Below are 25,599 nucleotides of genomic sequence, written 5' to 3' on the forward strand. Positions count from 1 at the left end.
GAGGGAGGGAGGGAGGGAGGGAGGGAGGAAGGAAGGAAGGAAGGAAGGAAGGAAGGAAGGAAGGAAGGAAGGAAGGAAGGAAGGAAGGAAGGAAGGAAGGAAGGAAGGAAGGGAGAATCTAATACTGTTTTACATGACTGCGCAAGAATTTTGTATTAGTTCCATACATAGCTACCCCCAAATCATTGCAGGACAATGAAATACCATTCAATGAAGATCTTATTTGATATCAGAAAGATCTATGAGGAAAGTATAAATATGTTTACATAGACATGGTTATAACCTTCCACAAGAGCAGGAACTTTATGCTTGACTGTTCATTCTTTACAATTCTTTTTCTGAGAAGGGCTACATTTTTTGAAAGCTTGAAGTGTATTTAAATAGGGGAAAGCATGTATGCAAAAGTGTTTTTGAGGAATGACTTTTGCAAAAGATGTAAAACCAGGAAGGTTTGTCTTTTGAATGATACATTGAGGACAAATACATGGTAATTTTTCAATGAAAGTTATTTAGATGTCCCAATTCTGGGTGGGTGTGGGTGTCACATTAATATGTAAAAGTATAGTATTCCTTTGGTGTGTGGGCACTTGTAAAGAGGAGAGGGGGGAAGGAGGGAGGGAGGGGGAGAGAGGGTGGGAAGAGAGAGATGCAACTTCAGATAATAAACAACATTTCTTTTTTATGATTCTAAATATAGCTGAAATTCTCAGAGGGCATATTTTTTAATCAAAGCTGATAGTTTTTTTATTTCACACCCTTTCCTCATTTAAATAAAAGAGCCACTTAGCATAAATCTATCTTCTTCCCTCCCTCCCTTTCTTATATATATAGGCACAAAGAAAAAAGAAGGGAGAAAATTGTTGCTGTTATATACCTGTTGGAGAATTCCTTATTCAAAGTATCCATACTTTCTATTGCCCCAAATAGAGTGTTTTTATTTTTTACCTAAGAGACCATTTTCTTGCAATTATAATTCTAAGATCCAACTATTTCCTCCTTTTCAAACCCAATTATCAAGGCACACACACACACCCTCGCAAAGAAGAAAACCAGCAGGTGCGATAGAAAGCTAAGCCTGAATTCCTATATATTAAAATAAGAATTACATATTCTAGAATATCTGTTGAATGGCTGCTAGTTTTAAATACAATTGTACAGAAAAGTGAGAAAGGGTCTGTTTTAGATGTGGCAATTTTATTTCATAAATTTGTGAAAAAATTTTTTGATGTGGATCAATGGGCACAAACAGTACACTGGGTACAGATGGAATACCAGTAAATGAGGGGGATTCAATATCAGTAGAATTCCACTCTTTAAGCCCATCCCAACATAGCTCATAAAAGAGGAAAGAAAAGAATCAACAGAAGTCTGAACAATATATCCTTTCATTTAGTATTACTCAGTCTGAATGTTTTCTTATTATTATGCTGAAAATTTAGCGCTAATAAATTCCCAATGTTTCTTCCGGTTTAAGCATTCCAGTTACTGGAAAGAAATGTCTAACGCTGTTCAGATTCACTTGATGGTAGTTTCAGACTTAAACACTTATTTTTTCATACATTGTTTTTAACATAAATATTTTCATAAACAAATACAATGAGCGCATAGAACTGTCTGTATGGAATCCGTGCAAACTGCAAACGTTTTGATCCAGTTCTGAGCACTGACAAAGGAGTCCTGTACAACATTTCTGTATACACCTCTTGAAGCTGTCAGTCAGGGCTTCAGGACCAGACAGAACACAATGTCCACAATGACTCTTATTGTGAAGATTACATTCTAGACTGCCAGCAGTCTGTATTTAGCCAGTGTACTGCAGACTCACATTAATGCAAAACACTTTAGGTATTTTTTTCACAGTCAGAAAACAATAGCAATATGGAAACAATTTAGGTGAAACAGCTTCCACTCTTGTGGGATGTCAGTGTAGCACACGACTGAGAAAGTCCAGAAGGAAAAGACTAAACCTGTCCTCCAATGGACACATGCAGATTGCAGAATATATTATCTCATACAATGGTGGTTCTTCTCAACCACTGAGATGGTGGGCCATGAAAGCTTCTACAGCTTTGACTGAAAATAGTGAAGCAGTGTAGTTAATACTTGAAATCTACATAATATCCCCATTTTGATGTGTGAAAATGCTTTAGTGTGTAAAGGGGCATGAGCATCACTTTAAAAATGTGAGCAGAGTCCTGGACCAATAGTAGTACATTTCTTGTATTTGTACATAAAGAAAGCAGTACCTCAAACTAAGAATGTATAGATGAGATGCCCTGATCCTCACCCAACAGGTTTATGTGCAATTAAGTATGACCTCATATGGCCATATCTTAGGAAGAATAGTTATGTCTATTTATAATAGATCATGTAGTTTATGTAATCACATTTTAGCAGGTGTCAATTTGCCATCACATATCAAAAGTGTCACAAGGTTCTCCAGTGTTTTTCTGTTTCAAAGGGATAGTAGGTATGTAAGCACCATCCTTTATTCTCTAATCCATACCAAATCCATGTTTAAATAAAGACAAGATTATGTCTTTGCGGATATGGATGGACATATTTCATGAAGCTGAAGGAGATCTTGTAGGTTATGTTGTATAGCAGAATTAAAAGGCATCCAACTTTGCTTTAAAATTAATTACCTACATTGACAAACACTTAACAGGCAGGCTTTCTGAAATATTGTCAGCTGATGATCCCAGAGATGTCCGCCTATCATTCCTCAGCTTTTGTCCACCAGTATTATGCTACATTTTCAAAAATAGTTCTGCCCTCTTCATTCGTTCCCTTGCAAAAAATTTCGACTTTGTGATTCACTTGTGAGAGCTGATGAATTTATTGAGCCTCTTTTCAGCATCTTGTTTATTATGTCTTTCCACGTTTTCTTGTACTGATGTCGTAACAAAGAATAAACAAAGGGATCTGAAACAGCTTTACTATAGGCCAGACACTTGGAAATAACTCCCCAGTGAGCATTGATGGGAACTATTGATGACAATTCTACTAATCTGCCAAGAAAAAAGACAAAGAAAGAAAAATTAGTGTCAGATAAACATATCAAACATTTGAATGATCTATATTAAAATATCATTCAATAACTCCATCTCTACCAAATTTATAATCTCTGGGAAATTTAGAATAGAATAGAATTATTTTTTGGCCAAGTGTAGTTGGACACACAAGAAATTTGTCTGATGCAAATACTCTCAGTATACATAAAAGTAAAGATACATTGATCAAGAATCATAAGGTAAAACACTTAATGATAGTCATAGAGTACAATAAGCAATCAAATCATACTAGGAAATAGTCAATATAAACCATAAGGATACAAGCGAGAAAGTTACAGTCATACAGTCGCACGTGGGATGGGATGGGTGATAAGGACTAATGAGAAGATAAACAGTAATAGTAGTGCAGACTTTGTAATAGTTGAACAGTGTTGAGGGAATTGTTTAGCAGAGTGATGGCATAAGAAAGAAAGAAACTATTACTGAAAATACATAAAACTGCCACTTAGTTTGTGCGTGTTCTCCAGTCAATGTGCATACAGTGTCTAAGAAATACACCACATACCTATCAAAATGAGGTGGGGATCTCATTCTTGAAACTATATTAAATCAATTGCATTTATGGAATTAGTGGAGACACTTTCAACTGATCTGCAGAGAAGAGGCTTGATTGCAGACTTCTTTTCCAACAGATATTTTTTAATAGGCATGATTTTTTGGGGGGGTCAGCATTGTTACTGCAGGCCACTTCTGCTGACTATCAGCTGCCTGTAATTTGGCAGTTCAAATCCCACCACGCTCAATGTTGACTCTCTCAGCCTTCCATCCTTTCGAGATCTCTCAGCCTTCCATCCCCATGTTGTTGGGGGCAATATGCTGACTCTGTAAAACTGCTTAGAGAGGGCTGTAAAGCACTATGAAGCAGTATATAAGTCTAAGTGCTATTGCTATTGTTGGACAAAGAAGCGGGCTATATCTCCCTACCATAACCTTCCTAATGCTAACTGGGTGATCAGTAAGATAATGACAAGACTATCTCTCTTTTCCATTGAATAAATGATGGCTGGTCTGAGGAAAGTAGATAAATCAACATAAACGTATATTTCTCAACATAAGTCAAGAAAAATGTTTTTTTTTCTTGGAGACCATCAGATGGATTGCAGAATGTCTATACAGCAGATAGAATTATAGTAGAGAAATAAAGCATCCCCGGGGGTTGTTAAAGATTGTGCAAGGAGTGTATGTCAGGGCAGTGATGAGTGAGTGATTAATTAATGCTCCAGTAAATAAAGGAATTTCAAGCTTTATTATTATCTCAAGCAAACAGGTTTAAAAGCATCACATAAAAAAGCATACATACCAAGCAACTTAATACCCACATCTCTTACAAGCTGCCAGGAGCTCCTTTATAAAAACATGAGAGATACCCCAAAGGTAGCTACTTTGCACAGTACCTGTCCTAGGTTCTTTGCAGAACCTCCCCACAAACACCCCACCCCCCAGTTTTTTTAATTAAAACCTGATAGCATGACCTCATGGCCCTGCTATAGACTCTGAGGTTGTCATATGACTCGGGAGTGGGAATTGAAAGTCTGAGAGTTTTTATAGTAAGGAAATCTTTGCCGGGACAAGAAGATCCCTGATTCCTGACACCATTATTCAGTAAAGAAGAGTGAAAAACAAGATGGTTAACTCAGAATGAGCTCTAAACTTCTAGACTTTTCTTAATATGAAGCAGAAATAAAAACTATGTCACTAAAATTTTTGAAATAACAAGAGTCTTTTGCATTTTGACTATAATTCCCACAGAATCTTCTGTGGGAAATTATACTGATCAGAAAATATGTTGAATTCTTTGGTTGTGGACAGATTATTTGCACAATTTCAATGAGCGATGATAAATGCTCAATATTTGTTAGTTTTAACCAAATATTTCCTACATAAATTACACACACACACACACACACACACACACACACACACCCCTTTTAAATACTGGCTGGCCTGGTGCATTTCCTGAGTGTAATTTCCCATGAAAATGAGTGTGAGGGGAAGAGAGATCAAACAGGATCCTGAGTTCACCAAAAGCTTTCTTGCCTGGTTGAGAGACTATATCATGTGCTGAGGATATGTCTGCACAACATAGCATCCATCTTGCTAATGGCCCATTCATGAAGCAGGTTGAAGCCAAGTCAAGGGGATCTTATCTTGAAACTGGTGTATTTCGTCACAAAATAGAAAATTCTTCTATGCAAACATTCCATGTTGCACACTGAAAAAAATTTATGGAAGGTCAATGATCTGGCCTGCTTCAGGATTTCTTCCCCTACCCACAGAGCACTGTTTTGGCTAATAGAGTAAACATAAACTTGTTAAATTACTGTTCCCTTTTGAGAGGGGCAGGAAGAAAAATAAATTTTAACATGAGCTATCTCCCTTTTTTCCCTCTAGCTGAAATGAAGACATTGGCTCTAGCCTAATCCTAAGAGGAAATGCAGTAGAAAAATACAAGGAGATAGTGGAAGAAAGTGTGCTGGGAATGGTAACTTCAAAGAAAAGCAAATTCCTCCCTACTCCACTGAGGCATTTGTTATGAGTTTCCATCCAGATGGAACCTCATTATTTGCTCTTTTTTGGTTGATGCTCTTTCTGGTTAAATGCACACACTAAATTTATGAGTTGGAGAGTCTGGTTTTTGAGACAGGAAAAGTTCTCAAGCTCCCATTCCCCACCCCCACTGAACTCTGTCATCAAAGAATGAGTGATAATAATAGCAGAAACAGAAGTTTGCTGCCTTGATGTAAATATCATGATTCTACTAGTCTCACTCCCGAGATCAACATACTTTTTTTCATCTCAAGGACAAAAGGAAAGCACATTGGTCTCTATCTTATTGTCTCCCCCACTGTCAGTATATATCGGTGGACATTCTCATTCATCCAGATCATGGCTGTCCCAAAGGTACTTTTTCAAGAGGTAACTGGACTTTCTTATTTTTCTTTGAAAATGTTTCGCTTCTCCTCCAAGAAGCTTCATCAGCTCTGAGTGGATGGTGGGAGATGGAAGGATTTGTAGTCCTTGTAGACAGCTGGTCATTTGTATTCTTTTAGAGAATCATAGAGGCCACCTGGAGGTTTATCTGTATGGCCTTTATTGCTCTACATTTAAAAGACAAAGGCCACACTTTTGAATCTCCAGGTGGCCTCAACAACTGTCTAAAAGAACAAAAATGACCAGTTGTCTGCAAGGAGTATAAATACTTCCATTCCCCACCATCCAACCAGCTTCATGGATGAGAAGTGAAACATCTTCAAAGAAAAACCAGAAGTCCAGTTGCCTCTTGAAAAAGCACCTTTGGATGGGTTCATTAAATCTTTTGGAAATTTCCCTTCATAGAGAACTTTACCTGTGCAGTCAAAGAATATGCTCACAATTGCATCTGTAGAGGTAAACTATAATGAACCAATACACCAAGAATATTTATGAGTACAATATAATGGTATCATTGAAAAGCTGCAGCATATATTACCTTCAAGTGAACAATTAGTTCCACTTTCTTATAATTAATTTCTGTCAAACTGTCAGTTTCAGGGTTTTCTATCACACACAGTAAGTCCCACTCTTATCTGTAAGATCTCCATTAAAAATATTGAAATGTACACAAGCCATTTTGGATTTTCCAATATTCAGAAGGTTTTACAGTATTGTTGTCAAAGAGAAGCAACAAGAGAATGTAGAGATAAAGCTAAAGTAGTTCACTATAGGAAAAATATAATTCATACACTAATGTTAATTGATTGATCTTTAATCTATATGTAGCTTTGAAAAAATAGATATGAGCCACTGGGATTCATTCCATGCACACTGAAATAAACCTTTCAATGCATATTGAAAATAATTAATTATGACCTTTACAGAGCTTGGCAATTTTTTTTCTGTTAGGAAATCAAGTAAGTGTTTTAGATGCAATTATGACTTGAACTTTAAAAGCCTGGGTTTAATTCCCTCCCCCTTTTTGGGTGGGAGTAATAAAAGACTATATAAGCTACATCAAGAAGACATCAAAAGATAACTTTAAGCCATTATTCTAAGAGAGAAATTATAGGCAGTAGCTATTATCATTATGTGATTGTGCCTTTCTGAGTCTAGATCAGAGTGTCTCAACCTTAGGAATTTTAAGTTGTGTAGACTTCAATTTTCCAGAATGCTGGGAGTTGAAGACAAGGTTGAAACATACTGGTCTAGACCATTTCTTGATCCAGACAAAGGGTTACAAATTTGACTGGTTTCAGTATTTCAAAAAGATATTTGTATTGGGTATTCATCAGAGCCAGAGAGAGTTTAATTCCCTCACATTCTTGATTTCTACAAGGAGAAAATATTTTAGCAAATTTAGAAACTGCTAACTACAGTATATATTAGTTATATAGCGAGACAATCTGGTGGTCTCTCTCTCTCTTTTTCTCTCTTTCATCCATCCATCCATCCATCCATCCATCCATCCATCCATCCATCTGAAAACATACTTAACACTTCTTCTTTTTCTTGTTTTCCTCATAAATAGGGAAATCCTGTAAGCTGAATTGGGCTGAGGGAGAGTAACCGGCCCTAGGTCACCCAGCTTGCTTCCGTGACTAAGGTGGGATTAAATCAGTTTCCCAGTTTCTAGTTAGGTTCCTTAATCACTACCCCAAACTGTAACTGTATTAAACATACTCTCCTTTATCATATAAATATTAATATATTCATAGAACTGGTCCAAAAAAAGTAGATACCACATGAATTTTTAGGATATATATATAGTTTAAATCAATGACAGATGACTTCCAGTTTGGGCTTCTTCAGCGATGGACTGAAATCCGCGATTGTGCGTGGTTTTGATCTGTGCTCGCTGCTGGAGCGCCCCGAGCCACCCAGATACAGGCTGAAGCCACCCTGTAGAGGTGGTGAAGAAGGGGGAGCCATCAGCGGGGTTGAGGAAAGCCACATCTCTCCTCCTCAGCTGGCCATTACTCCCTTTCCCAAAGGGGGTTGCAGCAGTGGTCAGAAATGGCCACATCAAAGAAGAACCCGACCAGACAAGATTGTGCAGGAGGAAGTTTAAAGGAGAAAGTTTGACTGAGTGGGTTGAATGGAGAACATCTATTTAAGGTACCTGGAACCTGAATTTTAAAGACTAATACTATTCCTAAAAAAGATGTTAATCAGTGAAAAAGAAAGGAAATGGAATTGGCTTTTTTTCCTTTCATATTGACAGTTTTAATTGACTTGGAACATTAAGAAAAAGCAATTTGATTAAGAAATTGATACTAATCCACTTTGACATTAATAGGCTATTTCTAGCTGAAAATAAAGTGTCAAAGGGATATAGATTCTTGGATAATTTAAAAATTTTCTTAAAAAAAGAAAGAAAGCTGAAGAGGGAAAAAAGGAAACAAGAGGGTGGAATCTGGAAAATGGAGGAGACCTCCTGGAACTTAAAGAAATCAATAGTGGAATTTTAACAAGGCTTGCAAAGGATACATTGCAGATGAAATTTTGTTACAAGATAAGAAGGCCCCTGGAAAGAGAAAGTGAGAAAAGAAGCAAGAAACAGTTTTGGATTATTGGATGATTCCTGGAATTTTGGATGGTGGATCCTAATGAAACAATTGGGGGTTGTTTAAATTTTTTTAAAATGGCATCACTCCTTGAAGAGTTAAAAATGAGACTTAAAGAACAAAAAGAAGAAGCACAAGAGGGAAGAGAATCTTTTGGCTTCATATTTCAATTTTTAGAAATGGAGATTTTGAACTATGAAAAACAACAAGAAACACTGGCAGAACAAGAAGGGCAGGATAAAGGAGAAGCCATCTTTAATGACCAAGTAACTTTAAGTGGAGTAAAAAAGGGAAAGTGGGGAAAGGGAGTTAAAAATTTAAGCATTGAAGCAAAAACCAAAAAAAGAGTAATATGAAAAGCAATCATAATATCAGGCAGAAGCAGAAGGGAGGATCACAGAAGGGAGAATCAGATAGAAAAGGGAATAAAAAGGAGAGGGAGAAGAAGAGAGGGAAGAGGGAAAGGAAAAGAAGCTACAAAGGACAGAAACAAGATATAAAGGTACAGGAAAAGCGTACAAGAATTAAAGGTATAAACCTATTTAAAAGACACAGAGACAATGGTTAAAATTTAACTTAAGGAGAGGATACTGCAATGGTGCATGGGATAGCATTTTTATATTAGAAATAGAAAAGGGTTAGAAAATATGTTAGCTGATTGAAGTGATAGAAAAAATTTCTATTGATGTGTAGTGGAATATTTGTTTGTAAAGAGAATAAGGCTCTCAATGATTTAAAAAGAATGTTTAAAAAAACTGAACAGAAACATGGAAGATTTTTATCAGTTGACAAGATGAATTTGAATAAGAATAATAATTTGATTGACTACTGTTAATAACTATTGTTTTGTTTTTTATTTAAAGACAGTAATAAGTAAAATATGAAATATAGATGATTAAAGTGAAAGACAACTGATATTACTAGGTAATGTTTGTTAAAAGAAATAGAAATGTAAAATATTGTTATTAATATTAATGGCAGAACTGTACTTGAAAATGAATGTTATCTGTAAAGGTGTAACTTAAATTTTTAAACAAGGTGTTACACTCCAGTCTAGTAATTACTGGTGAAAATTTGTTTTATGAGAAAAGATAATATGAAATTGTAAACAGGACACACGAAAGTATAAAAACATTGAAAGATTTTAAAAATTAGAAAAAGATATATAATTGAATTAAGAAAGGAATGAGATAATTTAAAATAAGGCTATAGGAAATAAAGAAAGGAAAAAGCTATTGAAAAAATTGTGAAAATAGTTATAAGTTATGGATTAGAATGTATAAGATAAATATTGAGTTTGAGTATTGAGTTTATGTCTGTATGGAGAAGTGATAACCCGGGGTCATGCTGTTCTCAAAAAAAGATATTTTATTTGTATTTATGTTTTGGAAAACTTAAATAAAACTTTTATTTAAAAAAAGAATCAAGCTTCCTTATATCCTTGTTGTTGGGTCTTTAAAAGAATAGATCAATGGTTATTACTATGACATTAAAAAACTATCAACTATTTTTTTGCAGTAGTTGATCCAATTATTTTTTCCAGTTGTTTTTCTAATGATTTTTTTGAAACCATCATATGCTTTTTTGTTTGCTGAGTGTTTAAACTACTAGGCAATTTTGGAGAAATTAGCCATTGATTTCTACTCTGCAAAAAAGAGGTCCCAATAAATCCTGCCTTTTCTTTCTTTCTGCTATATCGTTAAGTATTAGATACTGGCATGGGGAAGTGTTGAACAAAATATTCTCAATAGTCTTCTAAGTGGTCTATCTATGTCTTTTTTTCTTTGAGCATCTGAAAAAGGCAGAGTGGGAGACCTGCTCTTCGGTTGGCCATGTTTATTTTATTTAGAAAGGAGCAATAATTGGGAACCATCTCCAAGAAAGGAGTTGGAGTTGGAGTTAGGCATCTGTAGAAGCTGCTATGTAAACTTGACAAATGTTTGATAATACCATTGACTTTCTCTATGATAGTGATACATTATTTTTATCCTTAAGAAGTATCCATTCTAATCTGTCAGTTCTGTTGTGCATCCAAACACAAGATCATCCAAATGTACTCTTTCTTTTTCTTCTTCCTCCTCCTCCTCCTCCTCCTCCTCTTCCTCCTCCTCCTTCTGCCACTGCTACTATCTGTTATTAGTACTACTAGTAACAGATATCCAAAAAGATCCGTAGGTTGTTTTAAAAAAGACTATTGATTGCTATCCTTCCTCAGCACACATTCTGTTGTTTCTCTTCTAATTCTACATTAGATAGTTATTTCTAATACTTCCGCATTATATCTATGTTTTTTACAACCGGCATTAGGTATCGTGGTCTCTTTATAGAAAGGAGTCCTTGAACTTACTGGCAGATCAATTGCCATTAATCTTTCCTTCTAAAAAAGCATTTAAACAGTCAGCATATATCTGTTATATTTTCCATCCATTGGATACAACATAAAAGAGAAGACAAAAATAAGACTAGCAAAATATTGCAATATGGTATTAACAGATACTCAACTGTATGAATACTGTATAAACAAAGTTGTTTGTTTATATATTTTCAGAAATTGCAGATCACTCCAGTCAGGGAATTTTGGATGACATGCAACTTCCCAATACATAATTAGGATTAAAAGAACATAAATATTTTTTTTTAAAATGTACAGTAAACATACAGTAAATCCTGGAGAAAATCTACATTGCTACTAAGAATTGACAGTGACATAATGGAACATCAACAATTCATCAATAAGACAAAACTGAGACATATATTTAGAAGAATAAAACCAATTCTCCCTCAGGAAAATAGTTGCAGTGACCATTTTCCAGTACTGGTAGCCTAAATGTTATTTAAATGTAATTATATTCGATAAAGTTAAGCACATTTAACATTAACTGATCAGTACTGGTTGTCAGGACTCCAGTAATGAGCCCCATTTAAATCATGTCTCTGGCCTGATTTTCAAAGCTCAAAGAAGATTTATTAGGAGAAGACATGCCGGTGCTGCTGGGTGTAGCTGACTCTGAGACACATCATTCATTGTCACCCTTGACCCTGGTTTTCCCCCAACCCTGGGTGTATCATAATTCATATTCTCCAATGGGACACATCCATAACCAAGTGTCATCAAGCATGCTCTCCAGTTAGAATTTTGTGCAGCAGAAACTTTGGTCGCCTGGAAACTATCTATGTGTTCTGACCCAACCGGGTTCCCAGAGAGCAAACACAAAGGCAGCAGCCCCCACCTTTCAAGGTTTAATCATGAATGCTGTTCCTTTACAGATAAAAGGCTGCTTTCCAACAATTATCTCCAACAAGAAAGAGCCTTGCCAAGATGTTTGTCAAGGCTGCCAAAAACACAGAGATAAGAACTAATTTACAAGATTCACAAACTAAGATGTCCACCAGTTGAGCTAAGAAATTCTTTGCTGTCTGCAAAGAATGCTTTTCCAAACCTGGCTTTTATCCTCTTAAGGGAGGGGCCATTACCTTGCAGCCTTACTCCCGAGTCGCCTGTGCTGCTGTAATTGCTCTTTCCTATGAGTAATCCTTTGTGCGTGTGCACTTGGCACAGGCTCCTCAGGAACCTCCTCGTCACTGCTGCCAGTCCCCACAATCTCTGAAGGCAGCAGTCCACTCCCTGATGGTCCTGGCCCCTCATCGGAGTCATAGCTCTCCTCAGCCATCTGCACCTGCTGCCGGCTAACCACAACACTATGAAAGCATCCATGGAATGCAGTTTCATTTTTGCAGATGCTACACTACTCCCCCCTCCCTTTCTGTTGGCAACTCTGCAAGACCAGAGAAATATTTTATGAATTGACATTGGTATCAAATAATATGGTGGTTCAAGTATTAGCCTATTACAAGTTACATACCTACAGAAAACAACTAAGCTTGAAACAAGTATTAGTTACTAATTAAAATAGGCAATAGTCAACCCCTGCAAGATGCTATTGGCTAGGACTGATTTAGAACAGTTTCAGAATATATTTGGGGCACAAGCAGAGCACTGCTTTAAAGCAGATGCTTTTTGATCCCTGATTCTCATTTGAGCCTTAAGTGTTCCTTAATTATAAGAACAGAAAGCTGTCTTACATTTATTCCAGTGGCTACGTAGAAATGGCAAAGGTCAAGCAAACCACTAATTCATGGGTGGATGTATATATGTATTTACTACAGTGGTGGGATTCAGTTTATTTTACTACCAGTTCTGTGGGCGTGGCTTGGTGGGCATGGCAGGGGAAGGATACTGTAAAATCTCCAGTCAGAGGTGGTATTTGCTGGTTCTCCGAATTACTCAAAATTTCTGCTACCGGTTCTCCAGAACTGGTCAGAACCTGCTGAATACCACCTGTAATTCACTGGATATATATATATTTATTTATTTTAGACAGTATTAAATTATATTTTCCATTTTAAAATGATCCATCAGAATCTATCTATCTATCTATCTATCTATCTATCTATCTATCTATCTATCCTTACCTACTTACCTTCCTACTTACAGTATCTACCTGATCTATCAGAATCTATTATCATCTCTCTCTGTCTTTCTTTCTCATCACTCTCTCTCTTTCTGTCTCTCTGCCACCTATCTATCTATACTTTATAAACATACTTTATAAAGATCAGGCAGAAGATAAGTCAACTTTAAAGCTGTTCTTAACAATCTTATAGTCCGGCTACATAATGGTATATTCATCCATCTATCCATCCTAATCTAATTTATCAACTCATGGGTCATCTATTTATGTTTACCTGATGCCCCAAACTAACCACTATGGGCATGAATCCAAGCTGTAATGAAATAATATTTCACAATCAATATGTCAACTGACAAATTAACAAACAAAAAAAATCAAATGTTACAATGAAAAATAGTCATTCTGCACTATGTCTTTTGAGAAAATAACCGTAAAAATGAAAAATCTGATTATACATCTACTCTCCAGAGAAGAATCTAAGAGAAGCCATCTCTTATTCCAATACTTTGCAACACTAATCCATTATCTTTCCTCTCCCCAATGTATTGCTCTGTCCCAATACATTGTTTTCTCCAAGCACTGATCTAATAGTAGGATAAATTCATCTTATATTGATAGAAAAGAAGACCCAGCTATGTATTTACAACATGCTATTCTTAGATCCCCTAGTAAGTCCTTTAATTTCATGCAAATATGAAATATTTTTAAGGGAAGAGCAGTATTGGGACCTCATAACACAACTGCCAAGATCTAAGCAATGTTACATCACTGTTAGTCTCTGGAATTGACTGGGGAAGTAAGAAAGAATTATTTTAATATAATGCGTCAGATAAATCTAGATGATGTAATGCAGGGACCTCTAACCCCTGGTTCATGGACTGGCACTGCATCGCAGTATGCCAGCAACCATGCTACACAGACAAGTGAAGCTCCATCTGCAGGATGCAGGCAGCATGTAAAGTCCGCAGGAAAGTCTTTCTCCCGAAAACCTGTCCCTTGTGCCCAAAAGATTGGGAACCACTGATATAATGATTTATCTATCAGGAACCAAAGAAGTTTTCTTTTCATATTTGGAGTTTGATTTAAAATGTTTTAATCAGCCTACCTAATGTCAGTGTCTCCAAATGTGTAAGTATGAATTCTCCATAGGTGTAGCCACAGACTATTATATCTGAATATTTTGGACACTAAAAACATTTGAAACCACTATGGAGATAGCAAGGCTGAATAAATAATTTATTCTAAAGACAAGCTGGACAAGGGCTATTACATGTATCAGATAAACATTTCAATTTATGAGTCAAAATATAGAAGCAGAAGATAATAACTGTATTTGATATAAACTCCTACAGTTTGGACATATGTGCATGAAGTATTAGCACCAGGAAACTAACATCAGTATGCATACTGCTTTAAGTTTCATATGTGTGCCAAGATCTTCTCATTTTTTCCATCAACTGTTCTGTTAAAGATAAATATACACATTCCAAATATTCATAAAAGCTAACATAATCTTTCAGATTTTTTCCCTCTTGTGCTGTTTCTGAAGTACTGCAATCAACATTTCAACAATTTAGTTCTATTCGAACAATTTAAGTGATGTCTTTGAATATAGATTTCCCCTCAGTCTTTATTTTGCAGTAACAGTGAACTTTTTTGACAATCATGGCAGAACTGAGATTTTTGTGATCTTGTGTTAGTTAAACTGTACACTCTTATTCATTAATAATTTCATCACCAGCGGTGCTCACTTACAAACTGCCTGATCTAGTGATTGTTCAAAGTTATAACACTATATAAAAAAACAACTTTGCAACCAATTGTCACATTTACAAATACTGAAATCACTTGTGATAAGCAGACTTAATGGAGAATGAAGAAGTAAAATAATAAGTTACAGACACATGATTTGCTTAATCATGATAATTCGCTTAGTGACTAAATGGGAAGTTAGGTCATAAGTTGGTCATAGTCATGTGATTTTTCCATTTAGTGATCATCAACCTTAGCAACAGAGTTGTCAGTCCCAACAGGAGTCACTAAGCAAGAACTACCCTATATTTGGGCCATATACTCCCTCCCTATTATGCAGTGGTAGGCTGATGCTGGTTCAGACCAGTTCTAGTAAACCACTAGTTCCAGCCGTCAGCTGGCCCTGTCCACCTGCCCCTGCATATTTCCTTTTTTCTGACTCTTCTGATTTACGTGGCACAGCTGATTTTCATGCCTCAGCTGTTCTACCTACCAGGGCTGCCCTAGAAAGTAAGTAGATGAGCTTCAAATTGCTGTTTTTGAAAGCGGCGCGCATGCGCAATGAGCGTGTTAGGCTCTCTCTCTCTCTCTTTCACAGAACCGGTTGTTAAACCAGTTGCAGCCCACCACTGCTATTATGTTACTATTACTAGAAACATTTTTCTAATCTTTTTTAATATATTTAGCAGTGATAAATCCTGTTTGGGGTTCCACAGTGATAAAGTTGAACTATTACTAATAATCACCATGTGGGGGCCACTTGAAATGTTCTTTTATGGTGATATATTTGTAACATGGCACAGAGCAGATATGTCATTAGTAATAACTGAAGGGAACAAAGAAAGATGAGAGAGTCAGGAAAATATCCAAGTTATACAGCCCAAACACTAAGTTTTATCAGATAAGAACATCATAAAATACAGGTCTATAAACATGGAAATATATGACATGACATCTTCCTAAAATTGTTTGCTATGGCTTGAAATATCTGTACACAAATAAATGTGTACTCATATTCATGCATTACAGAGCTTAAAAGAGTTGTTGCATTTTATGGTCAACATTTTAAAATCTTTCTGATCTTCTTCTGTGAGAATCTGATTCCAGTCTTCACAGCATTTATTGGACTATTTGTAATGCAAGAAACAAAATGCAAGCTGTCAACACTTACTAGTGCAGTGAACAATAAAAATCCTGAGCAGAATGTTGCCAATTGAATATTGGGTATATCTTTGGAAAGGACTGAAGTGTCATAAAACTTACCTTGTGATTACATATGGTGCAAAACAAAGTATAAAAGTGCCAATAAATGTACTGATCTTCTTGGTTGCTCGTTGTCTCCGTCTCTTTTGCTCTTCTAGGCATCGCTCTCTTACACTGTACAGCATTTGACACAAACAGGAAAATCAATCAATAAACTGAGGTTGCATTTCCACATTTTTTCTTTAGCCATTTCAATATGCATTTTTTTCCAAGAGGCATTCAAATTATATAGAATTATTTTTCTGAATCATAATATTTCTTGATAAAAGGTTATGTAAATAAAACATTTCAACTGTAACAAATCATATTATAATATAATTTATACTTTTGTAGATCCTACGTAAATAGACAAAAGTTAATTTATCGCATGTTGCTTATATTCATGTTGGAAACATAAAGTTTGAATATGTGTGTGTGTGTTTATGTGTGTATATATACGTATACAATAACATCTATATATGGTTGCATACTTTTAACTTTCAGGACCTTGCAGATTTGCAGAAAAGAATTGGCAATAACAATCTGCAAAATATCTGAAGGCTACTATGCAATATATACTTGTATTCTTAAGTCTGGAGTGAAATGAGAAAAAAACCCAAGGTATATCAAGACAAGAGTAAGGAATGAAGAACTAACAAAGCATTCAGAACAGAGTATAACAAGAGTTGGAAGAAGTCCAACCCTTTGCTCAAGCAGGCGACACTATACAATTCTGGACACACGGCTGCCCAATCTCTTCTTGAAATCTCCACTGATGGAGTACCCACAATTTCTTGGGGTAAACTATTCAATTGATGAATTGTTCTTGCTCTCAGGAGAGTTCTCCTTGGTACTAGTTTGCATCCCCCTTTAATGATATTCCACCCATTTTCCTGAACTCAGGTGTTTTGGAAAATAGTTTGATCCTCTCTTTTCTGTGACAGCCTCTCATATTCTGGAAGGCTATTAATCATATCACCCCTAGTCTTTCTCTTTGTTAGACTAGAGATACCTAGTTCCATCAATTGTTCATTGTTCATCTTATCATCTTTGATGTTCTTCTGTGCATTCTTTCTAGAGTTTCAGCATCTTTTTATATCATGGTGACCAGAACTGGATTCAGTATTTCAAGTGTGGTCTCTTAAATCAATCAATAAATAATTCAAGACTGTAATTATGTACATATCTGCATTGACCATCTTCAAATTGACCAGAGATCATTATGTCCTCCCATTGGACAATTCCTCTTCAGTGAGCTCTCTTATCTTTGCTATATTGTTTACATTTTTACTTCAGGTTGATGGGTCTTTCTGGACATACTTTTTATAAATCTGACTGCCTCTCTCTCCATGTTAAGTTTGCATATTGGTATTTATAAATTCAAGTTAAAGCATCAACAGAAATGAAATCAGCTGGATATACAAACAGGCGCAACAATCACTATTAAATAAAAAGTTATTTCCAGTTACCCTGTTGCTCTTTAATAGTTCCAATTCCCCCCTTTTCCGGCATTGCTGAAGTAACATAATGATTATGATTTGTCCTTAAAAAAAAAAATCTTAAGACATAATGAAATACCGCAGCCCTGGACTTATTTTTAAGGGGAGGGGTGAGAACAAAATATAGCAAGGTCAAGAAAAGTAAAATAGCAAAAAAAATCTGCTGACTTTTTGAAACATCAAATAAGTTCAGCAAGATCATAGCCACTGTACTATTTGAATACCATAGTTAAAAGAAAATTCTAGAAAATCATTAAAAAATCAGAGTACCTGTTGACTTATTCAAGCACATATTTCTTTCTCTAAGAGTTGGCCTGAAAGATACTAAAACACCATAGTTAAAATAGAATGAACTGTTCAGAACAACATAAAGGAAAAATGGTTTTTTAAAAGCTTGGCAAGAAAATCCACCTGAAGATCATTTTTATGATAAGTAGAATACAGAGTGTTATTTTCCATTTCTACCTTCTGGTAACAGTTGCTGGTGTATTCTTGCAACAAGGCAACAAACAGTGTGGATAAGCCCACAGTAAGTGCGGGGAAAGAAAAAGTGCTAGAATCTACTCCAGCATTTCAATCTCAATGGGTTAAACTGCTTCAGAAATACTAAAAAAAAAAAAATTGCCTTGTTTGAAAGCATAGCCTTTCTTCAGAAAATGAATAGCACTGCAGGTTTCTACATGGATGATGCACAGAAATCAAAACATGGCTATTATTAAAATAAACCTTTAATCTAGTTCAAATAATAAAAATTTCCTGGCACTAGCTGGTCTGTAACTTCACTCAACCATCAAGGCAGTGGATGGGTTCCTTGAAAGACCCTGAAAGACCCTGTTTGTTGATGGAAGCTTCTTTCTGTCTATATTTATATCTTGTAGTGTTTATGGCGGTACTAGAAAACAAGGGATGTTTTCAGAGTATAGCACAGCAGATGAATGGATGGATGATTAGGACAGGGGTCTGCAACCTTAAACACTCAAAAAACCATTTGGACCCATTTCCCATAGAAAGGAAAACACTGGGAGCCACAAAACCTGGGTGGGCGTGACCAACTCAATGTCACTCCCACCCAGCCACGACACACACACCCCGCCATGCTTACCCAGGTTTTGTGATTCCCTGTGTTTTCTGTGGGGAATGGGTATCTTTCCCTCCCTCCCATTTCTGTTTTTGTGTGTGTGTGTGTGTGTTTCACCTTCTCGGGTATGGTGAGGAGTGACTGGGAGGAGAAGTTGAGGAGCGGGGCCAGCCAGTGGTGGGATCACCCAATAGGGAGCCGCAGCAGAGGGCCCAAATGTGGCTCTAGAGCCGTGGGTTGCTTGACACCCAGATTAGGAGAAGGAAGGGAGGAAGAGGCGGGGAGGGAAGGAAGGAATATAATAGGAATAGGAAAAGATATCTCCCTCCCCATTTCAATTCTAAGCAGCAGGGTCCAAGTGATCTTCCTATGCAGCTTTCATTTCCATAGGATTTCTCCTTTTGTTTGACATTTTAAACAATATTTACAGATTTGATTACAACAATAAGCAGTCTGACAATGACCTGTAAAGCTGAAATAATTGATAGATCATACATTGAGCACTTTAAGATTCAGGCCAGTACCAAAACTTTAACTAAGATTAATTTGATAATTTTTAAATATTCATCTTAATCATTATAACTGTAAAAAGAGGGTTTCCACAAGGAGATAGCTCTTTAAAAATTAACTTCACTTTATGGGAAAGAAAACTTCTGTTAAATGCAGCTCTAGTGACAGTCTGGGAACCTTTTTGGGGGGCGAATACCAGTTTCAGGTCAGTAAACTTTAGATGAACCATAATTCTTCAATCCAGTCTGGATCTTTCCTATTTGACTACTACTATTGAAAGCAGAAAACTTCACATGAAATGAAATGAACTTAGAACATCAATCCTTCAGCCAAAAATTGTGTACAATTCAGTATAAAAATCTAGTTAGTTGTTCCTGTTGTGTCATCTGACAAAAGCTGAAATGTTATCCTGGTCTGGGAGTCCAGATAAGTGGCAAACATTTATGAAGTTTATCAAGTTATCTTGCAATATCATAAATGACTTGTAAGCTGAGATCCAGCTGGTGAATTATAAATTGCTCAGGCTTGATATAATTATAACTGATTCTGCCTTGAGAACAATGTACTTTGAATTCGCCCATACAATCATAATATGCATATAATGTTAATACATTCAAAGAAGCTGTTCTGCAGGTGTTTAAAAATTTCTTTTATCGAATATATATCATAGCAATTGTTAATCAAAGCAACAAGTACAGGTAGTCCTCGACTTACAATAGTTCATTGAGTGATTGTTCAAAGTTACAACAGCACTGAAAAAAGTGACTTATGGCTGTTTTACAACCTTTTAAGCATCCCCATGATCATGTGATCAAAATCCAGATGCTTGGCAAGGGACATATATTTAGAACTGTTGCAGTATCCCAAGGTCATGTGATCACCTTTTGCAACCTTCTGATGAGCAAAGTCAATGGAGAAGCCAGATTTACTTAACCAGGCTAACTAATTTATGAACTGCAGTGATTCACTTTACAACTGTGGCAAGAAATGTCACAAAAAGAGGGGCAAACTTCACTGAACAAATGTCTCACTGAACAACAGAAATTTTGGGCTCAATTGTGATCCTAAGTCAAGGACTACCTGTTTGTGATTTCTTTCCTTCCTATCTTCCTATTCTGATTTGGAGAATAAAGAAGAAGTAACAAGTGGACAATAATAAGAGCCAGTTTGGTGAAGTGATTAAGGCATCAGGTTTAGAAACTGAGAGACCGTAAATTGTAATGCCACCTTGGTTGGCTGTGTAAACTTGTGTTAGTCATTCTCTCTCAACCCTACGAAGCAGTCAATAGCAAACCACTTCTGAAATCTTGCCAAGAAAACTGCAGAGTCTTCTTTAGGGAGTCATCAGGAGTCAATACTGACTCATAGGCAATTCAAAGAGAGAGAGAGAGAAAAGCAAAAATGGCTTGTAAGCTGCGTTATGATCTCAGGGTTCAGGTTATTGGGCCTGGGAATGGGTGAGAGCAGGAGAAGATTAAATTTTCATGAGACACAGTTGGACCACAATCACTGACAAATTGAGCCAATTTTAGGCTTTTTTTCAGACATGTGAAAAGCGATCAAATTCCTAAAATAACCATGAAGGCCTGATGAAACAGTTTATTTTTGCATACAGTTTAAAAAAGTAACCATGAGAATCAAGGTTTTTTTTTTTTTTTAGTTTAGGTTGCTTTTGACATTTACATCATATTAAACATGGGGCATGCATAAGTGAACCAACGTGCCTACCGTCCCTGTCCTATTGTTTCTTTTATTTATTTATTTTTTCTTATATGTATCCAGGTTTTCATAACTATGTTTTTATTTATACCTATTATCTTGTAAGAAATTGACTAAATAAATAAATAAATAAATAAATAAATAAATGTACTGTCACTGGTGTCAACCATCCTTTTCGGGTGACACTATAGCCGTCTATGAGCTGTTCCTTTCAGAACCAGGAGGAAGTAAATTCAGAGCCAGCTTATTAATGTTATATTATATAGTACTAATGCAAACTAGTTCTCTTATAGTGCTCAAAAAGTGCACAATAGAGGCATAACATGATTATTTGCTATAGAGCAAACAAAAAATAGAAAAATCCAGTAAAATGGAATTAAAAATGCCTTTTACCACTTTCACTAAGAAGATAACAAAGCATGTACAAAGAATACTTATCTGGGGATGCATTCAAGGAAAAGCCCTTGTCCAGAGTGCTGTGGCTGAAGGTTATTACAGTGAAGGGTCATTTCCAATTTGCCATCATCTGCATTTCAATATCAGGTTACTTGGAACAAGTTTCTCATAAATGTCCATGTTATACACTTAGAAATATCCAATTATGTACAACTATGGTGGAATATGATTTATGTTTGTAAATTGGTTTGTTCAACTGACATGAAGTCAAGTCATTGTGGAATAGGACCATTTGGAGAAAATTTTAGTTATATACGAGATAGGATGGATGCCTTTAACTCACCATGGATCCAAATCAATATGTTCTAATAAAGTGTATAAGTGAAATGGTACAGCAGAGCCCATCTCCTTTTACCATATACTTTCTGGATCTATATACTGTACTGTATTTCTATTTCCAATCAGTGTTTAACAGCTTTTTAAAAATGAACTATAGAAATACAATATAATTAACAAGGCTTTATAATGTCTTCATAAAATGGATTAAAATTATAATTGCTAATGCTTTAGAAAGCCAGTTTATTAGAAACCAGGAGACTCTGTGTTCTAGTCCCACCTTAGCCATGAAAGTGACTTTAGGCCAGTCACCTTCCCTCAGCATTTAACATCAGGCATGGGCAACAAGCCAGTTGATCAATTCCTGTTGAAATGCTCTGTTTATCTTAAATACCAGATCCTGCACTTGTAAGAAAAATGCTCCCACAAGTCACCATAAACCTATGTATTTTGCATATGTAAATTAAAATAGATAGGGATTACTCTAGAAAGTTAATTTCTCAAGAGAGTTGGAATCAAATGTTATTGTTTCTTTTTGCAATAGGAACCAAATCTATCTAATCACCTCCAATGCTGAAAAAAAATTGCTAATGTAATCAATCAAACTACAGATATATGTAATAGAACTTAATAGAACTTTAAATGTATAATTAAATCATTGTGGTCAATGCTCTTTTTATTTTAATACATTACTGTACATATAATGAGAAGCATGACCAATGATATTATTTAAAAACAGGAAAATAAATCATGCACTGTATAGAATGTATGTATGTATGTATGTATGTATGTATGTATGTTTGTATGTATGTATGGTATTCAGCTTTGTTCGGGTATTTTCCCACGTAATTATAGTTGTGCTTTTAAAGTTGTAGCAACATTTTGGCAGAATCTCATCTGCCATCATCAGGCTTCTGTATAGTGTTTGTATAGACGAACATGCTGAAATGTTGCTACAACTTTAAAACAACATGCTACGTGGGAAAATCTGAACAAAGCTGAATACCATACATGTAATACCAGCGAAAACTTAAGAAAATATATATGTGTGTGTGTGTGTGTATGTTTGTTTGTTTGTTTGTTTTTGCAGGTACTTACATGTATGGTATTCAGCTTTGTTCGGGTATTTTCCCACGTCATTATAGTTGTGCTTTTAAAGTTGTAGCAACTTTATATATATATATATATTAACATCATTGCTTTTAAAGAAATATCCTGTGTCAGGGCTCCAACAAATCTACCCTCATTCAAATCAAAAGTCTCTAGCTGCATCTCAGAAAAAGTAAATTGGTTTATTAAAAATTGCCAAAGGAGTATCTTCTTAGCTGACAATCCTGAATATCCTGAATATTTGTTGCTTTCCTAAAATATTAAACATTAACTTAACAAAACAACAAAATAATAGAGTTGGAAGGGATTGCAGCTGCAGCACTCTGTTGGCTCATATTTAAATGTTGTCCACTAGGATTCCTAGATTTCTCTCACAATTATTGCAATTGAACCAAATACCACCTATTCTATACCAGTGCATCTGGGTTTTTTTGACTAAATGTAAAACCTTACTTTTCTATCACTGGATTACATTTTGTTGGATAGGGCCAGTATTCAAGTCTGTCAAGATCCTTCTGGATCTTGAGCCTGTCTTCTAAAGCATTGGCTATTCCTACCAGCTTAGTGTCATCTGACAATTTGATGTTCCCCTTCTCATTTTGTCAATCTGATATAAATAATTAAGTGGAACTAACACTGATACTATTCACAAAATATGCCAGTATAACAGTCTGGATGCAATGTTACTGAGGAAATATTTTTCATATTACCAGAAAATCATTATTCTTTACTAATAGAATTGGGAAGAAACCAGCAAACTTGTGAATGCTGGGTGGTAAAAGAGCAGGGAGATTAGACTGGGAAAGAAAAAAAATGAAAGTTAGAAGGAAGGAAGGAAGGAAGGAAGGAAGGAAGGAAGGAAGGAAGGAAGGAAGGAAGGAAGGAAGGAAGGAAGGCAAAGAAACCTTAGAGGTATGCAAAGCTTTTCAAATTTAAAAGATTTTGAATCTTTAAAAGATTCTGCCCATTCTGGAAATGTTTGAGCTCCAATGTTATGTTTTAAGTTGAAAAAAATTGTACACCCCTATTCAAATACCAAAAGAAAGAACAAAGATATTGAAAAGCTTTAATAGATTCTATTTTGATTATAAGGTATTGTTGATTGATTTTAGGACCAATTTGAATAATTAATTTATTCATTAATATATTCATTAAATCAATACATGCAGTCTTAATTCAATAGCTATTTTCAAATAGTGCTGTTATGTATTTTTAAGTCTGAATGGAGCACTGTAAAATTTGCTGCATCAATAACATAATGGGAAGAGTTAATGTAAAGGCTTAATATAGGTTTATAACAGGGATTGTGAAAGTTGGGGTTTCAGCAAACTAAAAATTCACACAGGGGAAGAATAAATTCCCCTGTGTGAATTTTTAGTTTGCTGAAACCCCAAGTTTTATCACAGAGATAGCTAGTGTGCATATTCCCTTCTAATTTCATGATGCCTTGGCATTCAACCATCAAGGAGACCAAATTAGTACACTACCCTGACATAAAGGGCCTTTGGGAATTATTTTTTGGGAAATTTTCCCAGTCCTAAATTTGCAATATACAATCAGTACAGTACTGTAAAAATATGAGTACCAAGATAAAAAGGCCGGGTATAACCAATACTGAATATTCCAGTATGTACCAATCTTATCACAATGGTAAATTATATCATAAGAAGTACTATAGTACTTCTTAACATTTTTGTCAGACTGTGATACAAATTTCAGTGCTACAAGAGGAATAGTAGTTATAGCTGGGCTATTTAATTCTTTACAACCAAGGACTGAACTAGCCTTTAAATAATGAATCAGCCAAAAGGTAGACAGAACAACTACAAAAAGAGGAGAAAAGCAAATATGATCATTAAATGGCTTCAGTTTAAATCTAATATCTTTAATTCAATCCCAACTGATAAGTTTTTTCTGCATCTTAATCTCTTTTTGTCTCATTAAAAAGTTACAATTTGATGGCACCTTTTGGAGTAGTTTTGGAGTCTCATGTTGCTATTTTGAGGGTCTATGGATTTATTCTATAATGAAATGTATATCCCATTTTTATGTTTGAATAAACATAAAACACAGTCACAACATTTTAAGGATGTCACATATAAGTATAAAATCAAAATCAAAAATTACAATCCAGGTCAATAAAATACATTAAAATAATGAACATAAAGAACTTGGTGACATTTTGGCAATCATCCTAAGTACTTAAGAGAGAAGATGATCCATCTCCTTGGAAGAAACACCGTCTCCCACAGAGTAAAAAGCTGAGCTTCTGACAGTGGAGGCATCTTCAGATGGTCCTCTAAGTTACCAGGCAGGTTCATACCAGGAAAGGCAAGCTCTCAGTACAGGTAGTCCTTGACTTACAACCACTCATTTATTGACAGTTTGAAGTTTCAATGGCACTGAAAAAAGTGACTTACAACAGTTGCAGCATCCCTATGGTCATGTGATCAAAATTTGGGTGCTTGGCAATTGGCTCGTATTTATGACGGCTATAGTTTTCCAGAGTCATATGATTCCCTTTTGCGACTTTCTGACAAGGAAAGTCAAGGATTTACTTAACAAAAGTGTCATTAACTACAGTAATTCGCTTCACAATTATGACAACAAAGGTTGTAAAATGGGGGCAAAACTCACATTGCAAATTGTTTTGCTTAGCAACAGCAATTTGGGTTCAACTGTGGTCATAGGTCAAGGACGACCTGTAGTCAAGAACGTGTTTAGCACTTAAAATTGTATCCAGCAGAACAGAAGGTGGGAGCATTGAATATATATGCTACATTGAGTTCCTAAAAAATAAAGGAAGGACAAGTGAAGTAAATGTCATTAAAAATAAATAAATGATGGGGAGGCAGAACAGATCTTGCATCA

The 25,599-nt window shown here is 35.6% G+C and overlaps 1 protein-coding gene across 1 annotated transcript in view; it reads right to left on the bottom strand.

Moving 5' to 3' along the window:
• Positions 1-2,180: 2,180 nt before the first annotated feature.
• Positions 2,181-25,599, bottom strand: part of GPR26 (G protein-coupled receptor 26) — a 31,453-nt gene continuing 8,034 nt past the window's right edge. Inside the window, exons 2-3 of the mRNA XM_026704977.2 lie at positions 16,102-16,215; positions 2,181-3,011 (exon numbers count right to left, since the gene is read on the bottom strand). Of these exons, the coding sequence (XP_026560762.1) occupies positions 2,780-3,011; positions 16,102-16,215 (346 nt within the window). The 3' untranslated portion in view covers positions 2,181-2,779. The remainder of the gene's footprint in view (positions 3,012-16,101; positions 16,216-25,599) is intronic.

Source organism: Pseudonaja textilis, chromosome 4 (genome assembly GCF_049901715.1).
Source record: "Pseudonaja textilis isolate UNSWEBS1 chromosome 4, rPseTex1.2, whole genome shotgun sequence".
NCBI classification, from domain to species: Eukaryota; Metazoa; Chordata; class Lepidosauria; order Squamata; family Elapidae; genus Pseudonaja; species Pseudonaja textilis.